General features: G+C 45.6%; 1 protein-coding gene across 1 annotated transcript in view; it reads left to right on the forward strand.

Annotated features, from left to right (window-relative positions):
• The window catches only part of LOC108678068 (calsyntenin-1), a 24665-nt gene that overhangs the window by 4331 nt on the left and 8734 nt on the right, over positions 1–11600 (forward strand). The window contains exons 2-11 of the mRNA XM_018166405.2: positions 1525–1682; positions 3507–3583; positions 3920–4106; positions 4711–4855; positions 5967–6049; positions 6696–6863; positions 7204–7308; positions 9005–9077; positions 9249–9276; positions 10790–10978. Coding sequence (XP_018021894.2) covers positions 1525–1682; positions 3507–3583; positions 3920–4106; positions 4711–4855; positions 5967–6049; positions 6696–6863; positions 7204–7308; positions 9005–9077; positions 9249–9276; positions 10790–10978 — 1213 coding nt within the window. The remainder of the gene's footprint in view (positions 1–1524; positions 1683–3506; positions 3584–3919; positions 4107–4710; positions 4856–5966; positions 6050–6695; positions 6864–7203; positions 7309–9004; positions 9078–9248; positions 9277–10789; positions 10979–11600) is intronic.

Consider the following 11600-nt stretch of genomic DNA (forward strand, 5'->3'; position numbering starts at 1 on the left):
CTGTACAGACTGCACTGTACAGCAGGCCGCAGACTGTACAGACTGCACTGTACTGCTGGCCGCAGACTGTACAGACTGCTATAAATAATCCAATATAATTTAAGTTAATCTATTCTATTATAAATATATATCAATTACTCAATATTGACTATTCCATATCAAGCATTACTTCCATATTCAAATGAAATCATTTGTGGAATAATATTCTTAGTAAAATTATTAAATAATAATATAAAATATTTGATCACCAGTTCAGAAAAAAAATTTTATATATGGTGTAAATTTCTTCGTTTTTTATCAATTTCAATTTTTTTTCTTCATGTATGAAGGATCAATAGTAGAGCGGGGGGAGGGGGGTGGCACTGGGGTCAAAGGGGGGGCACCAGCGGGGGTTTGTTTACATCTTGGTTGCCATGACAACCAGGGCCGTCTTGTGTCATGCTTGACACTCATAAAAATGTAAATGTCGTAAAGTCCTAATAGTGACGTACTTCCTGCTTCGTGTAGCACTGATACGTTATTTTCACGGGCATAAATGGGTCAATATGACTCATATTGGCCCTTGATTGGCTTCACTGGACTCGTATTGCCAATCATTGATGTCAGGAAGTCAGCTGACTTGTGCTGCTTCCTCTGATTGGAATTTGATATTAAATATAATTAATAAATGGTACTGATTGGATCTTCTATATAAATTATATATTCACTATTTATATATAAATATACATTATATATTACCGACGCTGGTCAATAACCTGCATTGCTCTATTAATATTTCGTACTGATTGGATCTTTNATGGGGAGTTGGTGGGATGAGGGATGGGGAGTTGGTGGGATGAGGGATGAGGAGTTGGTGGGGATGAGCGATGGGGAGTTGGTGGGATGAGGGATGAGGAGTTGGTGGGGATGAGGGATGGGGAGTTGGTGGGATGAGGGATGGGGAGTTGGTGGGATGAGGGATGGGGAGTTGGTGGGATGAGGGATGGGGAGTTGGTGGGATGAGGGATGGGGAGTTGGGGGGATGAGGGATGGGGAGTTGGTGGGGATGAGGGATGGGGAGGAAACACAAGAATGCAAACCTTTCCCCTAATTCAGAACCTATACACAAAAAAATAAGCTAGGCTTTGTCCGAATAGCGATGCATGTTTTACTCCTATGTGAGTCAACCTGACTCATTTATGCCAGAAAATCGGGCGTATCACTGCTACGCTTTGGTTAAGTAATTGTGTCACTTTTTAAACTAAAATATTGTAATTAATTATATGAAGCAGCCTAATTAACCCTTTTTAAACCCAATTATTTATATGAGTGGTGGTCATTGTTATCGCCTAAAATATTCTAATTAATTATATAAATCCCCCTAATTAACCTTTTTTTAACCCATTTATTTAAATGAGTGATGATCATCTATATGGCAGGTCCCAGTTTTGACCTAATCTACGTATTCTAATTAATAATATAAATCCCCCTAATGAACCTTTTTTGACCCAATTATTTATTTGAGTGCTGATCATTATTACGCAGGTCCCAGTTTTGACCTGGTGAAGCCTGAGGCGGGGTACCGGGGGGTGGTGGGGGAAGACGGGCTGGGGGTTGAGTTTCATCCCCCCATACGCGCCTCCCCCAACGTCTGCTCTTTCAGTATTGTGAGCCACCACAGCAGCAGCGACACACCCTTCATTGTGAGTCTTAAATATTCTATTAAAAGCCAATATTGCAATAAAGTATTGCATTAAAAGTCAATGTTGTACTTGGTAGCCGACGATGGTGTTGCATCAGCATGGATTTGCTTCAGTATTGTGAGCCACCACAGCAGCAGCGACACGCCCTTCATTGTGAGTGTTAGAATATTGCATTAAAAGCCACTGGTAGTCGACGATTGTGGTGCATCAGCATGGAATTGGGTGGTGCCCCCAAGCGGACTCATCTTAAGGTGTCATTGCCCTTGGTAGCCGACGATGGTGGTACATCAGCATGGCTTTGGGTGGTGCCGCAAAGCCTACTCATCTTATGGTGTTAAATTTTTTTATTGATGCCTTGCAACAGAAATTAGAGGTATAAATGAAGTTTAATTAATTGTGAGTGATTAAATAATATCAAACTGCCGAATGCCTGCCCTATCATGCCGAATGCCTGCTCTGACCTGCCGAATGCCTGCCCTAACCTGACGAATGCGTGCCCTAACCTGACAAATGCATGCTCTGACCTGCCGAATGTCTGCTCTTACCTGCCCTAAACTGCCAAATGCTTGCCATAAACTGCCGAATGCCTGCCCTAATCTGCTGAATGCGTGCGCCATAACTTCCCTAATGCCGGTCTTAACCTGCCACATGCTTGCCCTCACCTGCCGAATGCCTGCCCTGACCTGACGAATGCCTGCTCTGACCTGTTGAATGCCTGCTCTAACCTGCCGAATGCCTGTCTTGACCTGACGAATGCCTGCTCAGACCTGCTGAATGCCTGCTCTAAGCTGCCAAAGCCTGCCCTAACCTGCTGAATGCCTGCTTTGAACTGCGTTGAACTGCTAAAAGCCTGCCCTAACCTGCGTAACGTCTATCATTACCTTCTGCCTGCTTGCTCTGAACTACCGAATGCGTGCTCTGACCTGCCCTAACCTGCCGAATGCTTGCTCTGATCTACCCTTAACAGCCGAATAACTGCTCTGACCTGTCTAATGCCGGCCTTAACCTACTGAATGCCTACTCTGACCAACTTAACGCCTGCCAGAACCTGCTGCCTGCTCTAACTTGATAACCTGCGCCGCCTGTTGCGGTAGGGCCTGTTGCGCTCCGGCCAGTTGGGCTCCAGCTCTGTGGAGCAGTGGTTGTGTTGTGCAAAGCGGATTTACTGTTAGCCGGAGTTACCCACAGCTCATTGATCTGAGGCTATGTGTAGATATTGCATGCTGAGGGTTGGCGTTAGGCCCAGGGCCTGTTTACGAGTCAATTTTGTTACTACCCACGGCTGCGCTCCGACAGCAGAATGGTGGTTTGATTAATGGCTTTAAAAAGACACACTAACCGCTACTATACCACACCTTTATGACCTTATGATGAGTTCGGGACTTCCTAGTCCCCGGTCACGCTGATGCGCCGCCTTCGTCGTCCTCCGAGTCGTCGTCGGATGTAACGTTGGACGTGTTCCGTCTATTTGCCCTCATTTGGGCACGCTGATGCAAGATGCTGTTGCTTGTCGCTTGCTGATGGTAGTTTCCCATTACTGGACAATACGGGATCTTTCTCAACCACTTGTCCAGTTGTCTCTTGAATGTTGCAAGGGTAAACTCCCCTCCTCTCAGCGCTTTTGGCAAGGCATTAAAGAGCCTCGGTCCTACCACGGACAGTGATCCCTCACGAAGAGTCTGTACTCTGGCCGCGGCTCGGTTATTAAATTGGTGTCCGAGAGTAGGTCGCGGAAACGAGTCCTCATGTGTTTACCAACAGGCCTAGTTAGCTATTGAGTCCACGGTGTTACTGAGACCTTGCCATACAGCATATGTGTCACAGAGTTACGTGATCGATCGCGCGATCAAGACCTTAGCGAAGCTTATAAAAGGTCTAGCAAACTTTAGTAGTGCCCCCCAGTAGCTGATGAGCACTACGCGATGTAGCGTGTCGGTAGAGTTCTCCGACCTTACGGTCGACGCCGTAGCTTATTCCTCTGTATCGCAACTCTGTATTACCACCCCGTATACAAGATTCGTTATCTGGACTTATGTGTCTTACTTATCCCTCACTACCTTAGTCAACGTAACCCGATCCTCAGGTAGAGCTTAATATGATGAGTTCAATGTCTTGAGCACAAGCTCGGACATGGGGGAATCCTGCACAGTCTCCCCCTTTTTTCGTTGTAATATGTCTCGATACTTACCCCCTACCCCCTTCCCTCACCACTAACCCCTTTCCCCTTACGTCCGCAGTGTAACGGTGCACGTGAAAGTGGCGGACGTGAACGAGTTCCCGCCGGTTTTCCCGACGGCGGCGGTGGCGGTGGCGGCCGACGAAGGACGCCTGTACGAGGAGCTGGTCGTCCTCCAGGCCACCGACGAGGACTGCAGTCCTAAATATGGGGACGTGTGTGGCTACGAGCTGCTGTCCCGGGACCAGGTGGGGACTAGAGGGACTTGGATAATTCTTGGATACTCCTCTCTAGATCTGGTGTTTCAAACTCAATGCTCGTCAGCTCCCGATCCCCTGGAAGTTCTTGAATGACTCCAATTTCGTTCTCCTGTCTGGAGTATCGGGGTTCGCTGAATACTTTTTCAAATTGAGCTCCCAGAAGTTCGCACATGCCCTGGTCGTTTCCAACAAGGACATCGTTATTTTTCAGAGGCCCCACTGAGGCAAGATGTGTATAAGAGACAGCTAAAACGTTTAACCTGTTTCACGTTCATGTAAGTTTCTATGCATCTGACTCACCATGAGAGTAAATGCGTTAAAACACACGAAGCTATCAATAAGCGGCGCCATCTCGAGCCCCAACTTAATTCCTACAATTGGGTATGTTGTTTTTCTGCAGTGGTTTTCAATAATAATTATTGTTTTGGATGAAGCCTTTCTTGTGGGTGCATGTGTCATTGGACCTTTTTTGTAAATTTCCAGACTTGGTGATGCGGGTGCGTGTGTTTTCTGGCCCGTGGTAAAAATCTGACAATTCCGAACTGAAGCCCCAAAAAAATNTCCCTGACCCACAGATGTGTATAAGAGACAGGTGTTCCCCCAGGCGTCCCTCGCGCTGTGTGGCGCCCCCTGCGAGGTGCAGGAGGTGCACACCCGCGTCACCCTGGACACCCAGCACATCGGGAGGGGCTGTGACAGGGACGCCGCCCCTCCTGCCACGCTGCGCAAGATGTGTGGTCAGTTTAATTATTTGTATCAAGTTCATTATTATTCATTATTTATATTATCTATCTTCATTATTATTCATTATTTATATTACCTATCTTCATTATTATTCATTATTTATATTATCTTCATTATTATTCATTATTGTTCATTATTATTCATTGTCATTTATTATTATTCATAATTACACATTATTATTCGTCTTTATTCATCATTGTTCATTATTATTCATTATTGTTCGTTATTATTCATTATTTTTCATTATTATATATTATTATTCGCTGTCACTCACTCCCCTCTTTACAACACTTCTCTTTAACTTCACTTCTTGTTGTTTGACTGTCTGCCACAAATCTTATAATCAATATTTAACACACTTCTACTTGTCCAATCGATCTGAAATTTTGTACACTTGCGTAAAGTTGAAGACAATGCATGAATCAAATGACAGATTAAATAATTTTGAAAAAAAATTATATATTAAAAAAATTGAAAAATTAATTTTTTTAATATTCGAAAATAAAATCAGAAATTCATTGTACATCTGTACATTGAAAACACTCGGTTCTTTAGAAGTGTTGTCTTTAAAAAGTAATATTTAAACGTATATTCGCCCTCCTTCCTTTAACTTGGTTGAATTTGGAGCAGTGTTTGAGCCGGGCAAGAGCCGTGCAGGGCCATTTAGGTTAAAATCGTGTTGCGGAAGGTATGCCCGATCCTGCTCTAAACTTGCTTCAAATCGGCTCTGAACCTGTTTAAATTGGCTTGGAACCTGCTCCAAATCGGCTCAGAACTTGTTATAAATCGGCTAGGAACCTGCTCTAAACTGGCGTATAACCTNGGGAGAGTTGAGGGAGGGAGGATGGGGAGATGAGGGGTTAGTGGGGAGTGGTAAGGGGGAATAAGGGATTATTGCGGAGTGGGGTGAGATAAGAGGGTAAGTGGGTCGATGAGGGGTTCAGTGGGGAGTGGTGAGAGGGGATGAGGGGGCTAGGGTAGCGAGATGAGGATGTGGGGAATGGGACGACTGTGACGACGAAGGCGGTGGCTCAGCATGGCTGTGGGCAATGCCACCTTTTGTTATCGGTATTGCCAACATGAGTCAGTTTGACCCACATTCAGGTCGGGCTTTGCCAGACCATATCCCCAAAGTGGTCTTGACCTCGTCGCCCTCCGTCTCCGAGTCCTCGCTAGGCAGGTCCCATGTATCCTTGCTTACACATATCCTTGGGTAAATGCTGGTATGTGACAGACGTGCCCGATCCTGCTTCAAAATGAATCCAAAACTGCTTGAAATCAGCTCAAAACCTGCTCTAAATCAGCTTACAATCTTATCCACATTGGCTCAGAACCTGCTCTAAATCGGCTTAAAACCTTCTCCAAATCGGCTTATAATCTGCTCTAAATCGGCTCTGAACCTGTTCAAATTGGCTCTGAACCTGCTCTATATTGCTCAAAAACTTGCTCCAAATCGGCACTAAATCGGGTCTGAACCTGCTATAAATCGGCTCTGAACCTCTCTGTCCCCCCCCCCGCGCAGCACCTAAAGGAGCACGTCCTCTGCGTGGCTCAGAACCTGCTCTAAATAGGCTCAAAACCTGTGCCAAATTTGCTCAGAATCTGCTCTAAATCGGCTCTGAACCTGCTATAAATCGGCACTAAATCGTCTCAGAACCTGCTCCTAATTGGCTTATAACCTCCCATGCAGCACCTGAAGGAGCACGTGCTCTGCGTGGCTCAGAACCTGCTCTAAATTGCTTCGAACCTGCTCTAAATCGGTTCAAAACCTGTGCCAAAATTGCTCAGAATCTGCTCTAAATCGGCTCTGAACCTCTCTGTCCCCCCGCGCAGCACCTGAAGGAGCACGTGCTCTGCGTGGCTGACGACGCGCAGATGAACCGCCACCACGTGGCGCTGTTCGTGCGCCACTGCCGCCTCATCCTCCTGCTGCGCCATGAGCCTCAGAGCGGCGCACTCAACGCCTTCCAGCCCGCCGAGTGGCGCTGGAACCTGCCACAGGTGGGTCATGTGGGTCACAAGTGGGTCATGGGACATAAGTGGGTCATGGGTCACAAGTGGGTCATGAGTCATAAGTGGGTCATGCATGGCTCCCAGGTGGGTCATGAGTCACAAATTTGTCATGGGTCATGAGTGGGTCATGAGCCAAAGTGGGTCATGGGTCATGAATTTGTCATGTGTCATAAGTGGGTCATGAGCCTCAAGTGGGTCATGATCACATGTGGGTCATGAGCCTTAAATTTGTCATTGGTCATAAGTGGGTTATATGACGAAAGTGGGTCATGAGCTGAAGTGGGTCATGATACACAAGTGGGTCATAAAATGATAGCACCTGCCGCAGGTGTGTGACGACGCGTGGCATCATTACAGCGTGCAGGTTAAGCTCCCCGAGGTCGCCCTCTTCGTGGACGGTCACCCGCTGCACCCTGAGGGCGGCGAGCCCGAGGTGAGGCGCCAACGTTTTTCTTGTCATTTGCAACGTTTTCCTGTCATTTGCTACGTTTTTGTTGCCATTTGCAACGTTTTTACTGACATTTGAAACATTTTTGTTGACGTGGCCAACGTTTTTGTTGTCATTTGCAACGTTTTTGTTGTCTTTTGCAGCGTTTTGTTGTCATTGGCAAACTTTTTTGTTGCCGTTGTCAACTTTTTGTTGCCATTTACAACGTTTTTACTGGCATTTGCAACGTTTTTGCTGTCATAGTCAACGTTTTTATTGTCATTTGCAACGTTTTTGCTGTCATAGTCATTCTTCGTGGACGGTCACCCGCTGCACCCTGAGAGCGGCGAGCCCGAGGTGAGGCGCCAACGTTTTTCTTGTCATTTGCAACGTTTTCCTGTCATTATTTGCAACGTTTTTGCTAATTTCAACAACGTTTTTGTTATGTGAAACGTTTTTGTTGTCATTTGCAATGTTTTTACTGACATTTGAAACATTTTTGTTGACGTGGCCAACGTTTTTGTTGACGTGGCCAACGTTTTTGCTGCCGCAGTCGACTTTTTGGTGCCATTTACAACGTTTTTACTGGCATTTGCAACGTTTTTGCTGTCATAGTCAACGTTTTTATTGTCATTTGCAACGTTTTTGCTGTCATAGTCAACCTTTTTATTGTCATTTGCAACGTTTCTGTTGCCATTTGCAACGTTTCTGTTGCCATTTGCAACGTTTTTGTTGACATTTGCAACGTTTTTGTTATGTGAAACGTTTTTGTTGTCATTTGCAATGCTTTTACTGACATTTGAAACATTTTTGTTGACGTGGCTAACGTTTTTGTTGACGTGGCCAACGTTTTTGTTGACGTGGCTGACGTTTTCGTTGACGTGGCCAACGTTTTTGCTGCCGCAGTCGACTTTTTGGTGCCATTTACAACGTTTTTACTGGGATATGAAACGTTTTTGTGTGTCATATGAAACGTTTTTGTTGTCATAGGAAACGTTTTTTGTTGTCATTTGCAACGTTTTTGTTGTCATTTCAACGTTTTTGTTGTCATTTGCAACGTTTTCTTGACATTTGCAACGTTTTTGTTGTTATTTGTAACTTTTTTGTTGTCCTTTACAACGTTTATGTTGTCATTTGCAACGTTTTTGTTGTCATCCACAACGTTTTTGTTGCGTTTACAACGTTTTTGTTTTCATTTACAACGTTTTTGTTGCCATTTGCAACGTTTTTGTCGTCATTTGCAACGTTTTTGTTTTCATTTGCAACGTGTTTGTTGACATTTGAAGCGTTTTTCTTGTCAAAAACGTTGTCTTTGCCCACTTTTTTTTGTCACTTGCAACTTTTTGTTGTCTTTGCCAACGTTTTTGTTGTCATTTATAACGTTTATTGTCATTTTGAACGTTTTTGTTGTCGTTTGCATCGTTTTGTTGTCATATTCAACGTTTTTGTTATTATTTACAACGTTTATGTTGTCATTTGCTACGTTTTTGTTGTCATTTGCAACGTTTTTGTTGTCGTTTATAACGTTTTGATTGCCTTTGCAACGTTTTTGTTGTTATTTGCAACGTTTTTCTTGTCATTTGAAACGTTTTTGTTATAATTTTCACCGTTTTCGTTGCTATGTCTTGCCGTCCCCTATGACCTATCATGCCCCCCACCCCCCCATGAAACATGAATAACCTCCTCCCCCCGCCCATCGCAGGTGCTGGACGACTGGCCCCTCCACCCCACCAAGGGCATCAACACCACCCTCAGCGTGGGTGCCTGCTGGCAAGGTGGGTCAAAAAGTGGGTCATGGGGTGTAACTCCTTCCCTTTGGGGTATAACCCCGCCCATTGTGGTATAACCCCTCCCCCTTGTGGTATAACCCCTCTGCCTTGTGGTATAACCCCTCCCCCTTGCGATATAACCCCTCCCCCTTGTGGTATAACTTGGAGTTGCTGCAGCCCTCCATGGAGCTGCTCACCAACAATGGTGGGTCGTAGTGACCCACTTGGTACACTCATAAAAATGGAGGGACTTTGTCCAAATATTGATGCACTTTTTGCCTTGTGTGTGTCATCCTGACCCAGTTTGGCCCGGCTAAAGGGCGGCGCATCAGTCCTTTGATGACACACTTGGCTCTGAAAGATAGATGACCCACTTACTTGACCCACTTACTTGACCCACTTACTTGACCCACTTACTTGACCCACTTACCTGACCCACTTACCTGACCCACTTACCCACAGAGATGACCCACTTACGTGACCCACTTGCCCACAGAGATGACCCACTTACCCAGAGATGACCCACTTCCCCACAGAGATGACCCACTTCCCTGACCCACTTGCCCGCAGAGATGACCCACTTCCCTGAGCCACTTTTCACAGAGATGACCCACTTCCATGACCCACTTGCCCACATGTATGACCCACTTTTCACAGAGATGAATCACTTCCCTGACCCACTTGCCCACAGAGATGACCCACTTCCCTGACCCACTTTCCCACAGAGATGACCCACTTTTCACAGAGATGACCCACTTTTCACAGAGATGACCCACTTCCCTGACCCACTTGCCCACAGAGATGACCCACTTCCCTGACCCACTTGCCCACAGAGATGACCCACTTACCTGACCCACTTGCCCACAGAGATGACCCACTTCCCTGACCCACTTGCCCACAGAGATGACCCACTTACCTGACCCACTTGCCCACAGAGATGACCCACTTCCCTGACCNAATATGAATATGACAAGTGTGTCCTGAATATGAATATGACAAGTGTGTCCTGAATATGAATATGACAAGTGTGTCCTGAATATGAATATGACAAGTGTGTCCTGAATATGAATATGACAAGTGTGTCCTGAATATGAATATGACAAGTGTGTCCTGAATATGAATATGACAAGTGTGTCCTGAATATGAATATGACAAGTGTGTCCTGAATATGAATATGACAAGTGTGTCCTGAATATGAATATGACAAGTGTGTCCTGAATATGAATATGACAAGTGTGTCCTGAATATGAATGTGACAAGTGTGTCCCGAAAGTGTGACAAGGGTTTGCCTGACCGAGTCACACCGAGCTTGTAAGCTGCCCAGAGGCTGCACCTCAGGCTCGGCCGAGGCTGACATTAGCGGCTGATTTACACGCTCCCCGAGTCCCGGGGCCGGATTATCAAAACTTCGTAACTTTTTGAACTTACGACCAAAAAGTTATGTGGTACGTAAGTACACCCTAATTTTGGCATTATCAAAATTTTCGTACGCAAGTCTTAGCTAAAAGCGTAAATTTTTTCCCGCGCAAATGTTTCTATAATACCACCGCTAGTATTACGTTGTCATAGCAACGTCACTCGTAAGTCGAGTTTGCGTACTTACGAAGTTTTGATAATACGGCCCCTGGGCGGCACCTGATGCAGAGTCGGCCGCGCACCTCAAATTTTGTTACGGTCGCGGGGGTAGCCCACTGATCTCCAACCCCCCTCCCCCGCAGGTGTGCGTCAGGTGGGGGGCTGCGCATCCCCCCCGTGACATCCCAGGTTGTGGTCCTGCCTCCCCACCTCCCGGGGCTGCTCATCGCGGGGACCCGCAACTTTGCCCGCGAGTATCAGAGCTTCAGGGCGGGGCTGCGGATCTTCCCCGACGTGGGGGTGACGGTCCCCCAGGGGGACCAGCCTGAGGGGTAAGTACCAGTTCCCCCGAGAGGTTATCTGATGACCCACTTAAAGTTAATGACCCAGTTAAGGGTAATGACCCACTTAAGGTTAGTGACCTACTTGAATTGGTCAATAACCTTAAGTGGGTCATTACCCTTAAGTGGGTCATTAACCTTAAGTATTTTACTAACCTTAAGTGGGTCATTACCTTAAAGGTTAATGACCCGCTTAAGGTTATTGACCCACTTAAGGTTAATGACCCACTTAAGTTTAATGACCCACTTAAGGTTAATGACCCACTTACATTTTTTGACCACTTATATTTTTTGATACACTTAAATTTTTCGGCCCGCTTAAATATTTTGACCCACTTAAATTTTTTTGACCCACTTGTATTTTTGACCCACTTAAATTTTTTGACCCACTTAAATTTTTTGACCCACTTGAATTTGTTGACCCACTTAAATTTATTGGCTCACTTAAATTTATTTACCCACTTAATTTATTTGACCCACTTACATTTTTCATCCAATTAAAATTTAGGGTCTGCCTAGGGTTGCGTCTAGAGTCGCTACAGTCGCGTAAACTTATTCTGTGTCCCGATAGTATGACAAGTGTGTCATTTTAACCCACTTCCCCCCTCACAGG

Source organism: Hyalella azteca, unplaced genomic scaffold (assembly GCF_000764305.2).
Source record: "Hyalella azteca isolate HAZT.00-mixed unplaced genomic scaffold, Hazt_2.0.2 contig3711, whole genome shotgun sequence".
NCBI classification, from domain to species: domain Eukaryota; kingdom Metazoa; phylum Arthropoda; class Malacostraca; order Amphipoda; family Hyalellidae; genus Hyalella; species Hyalella azteca.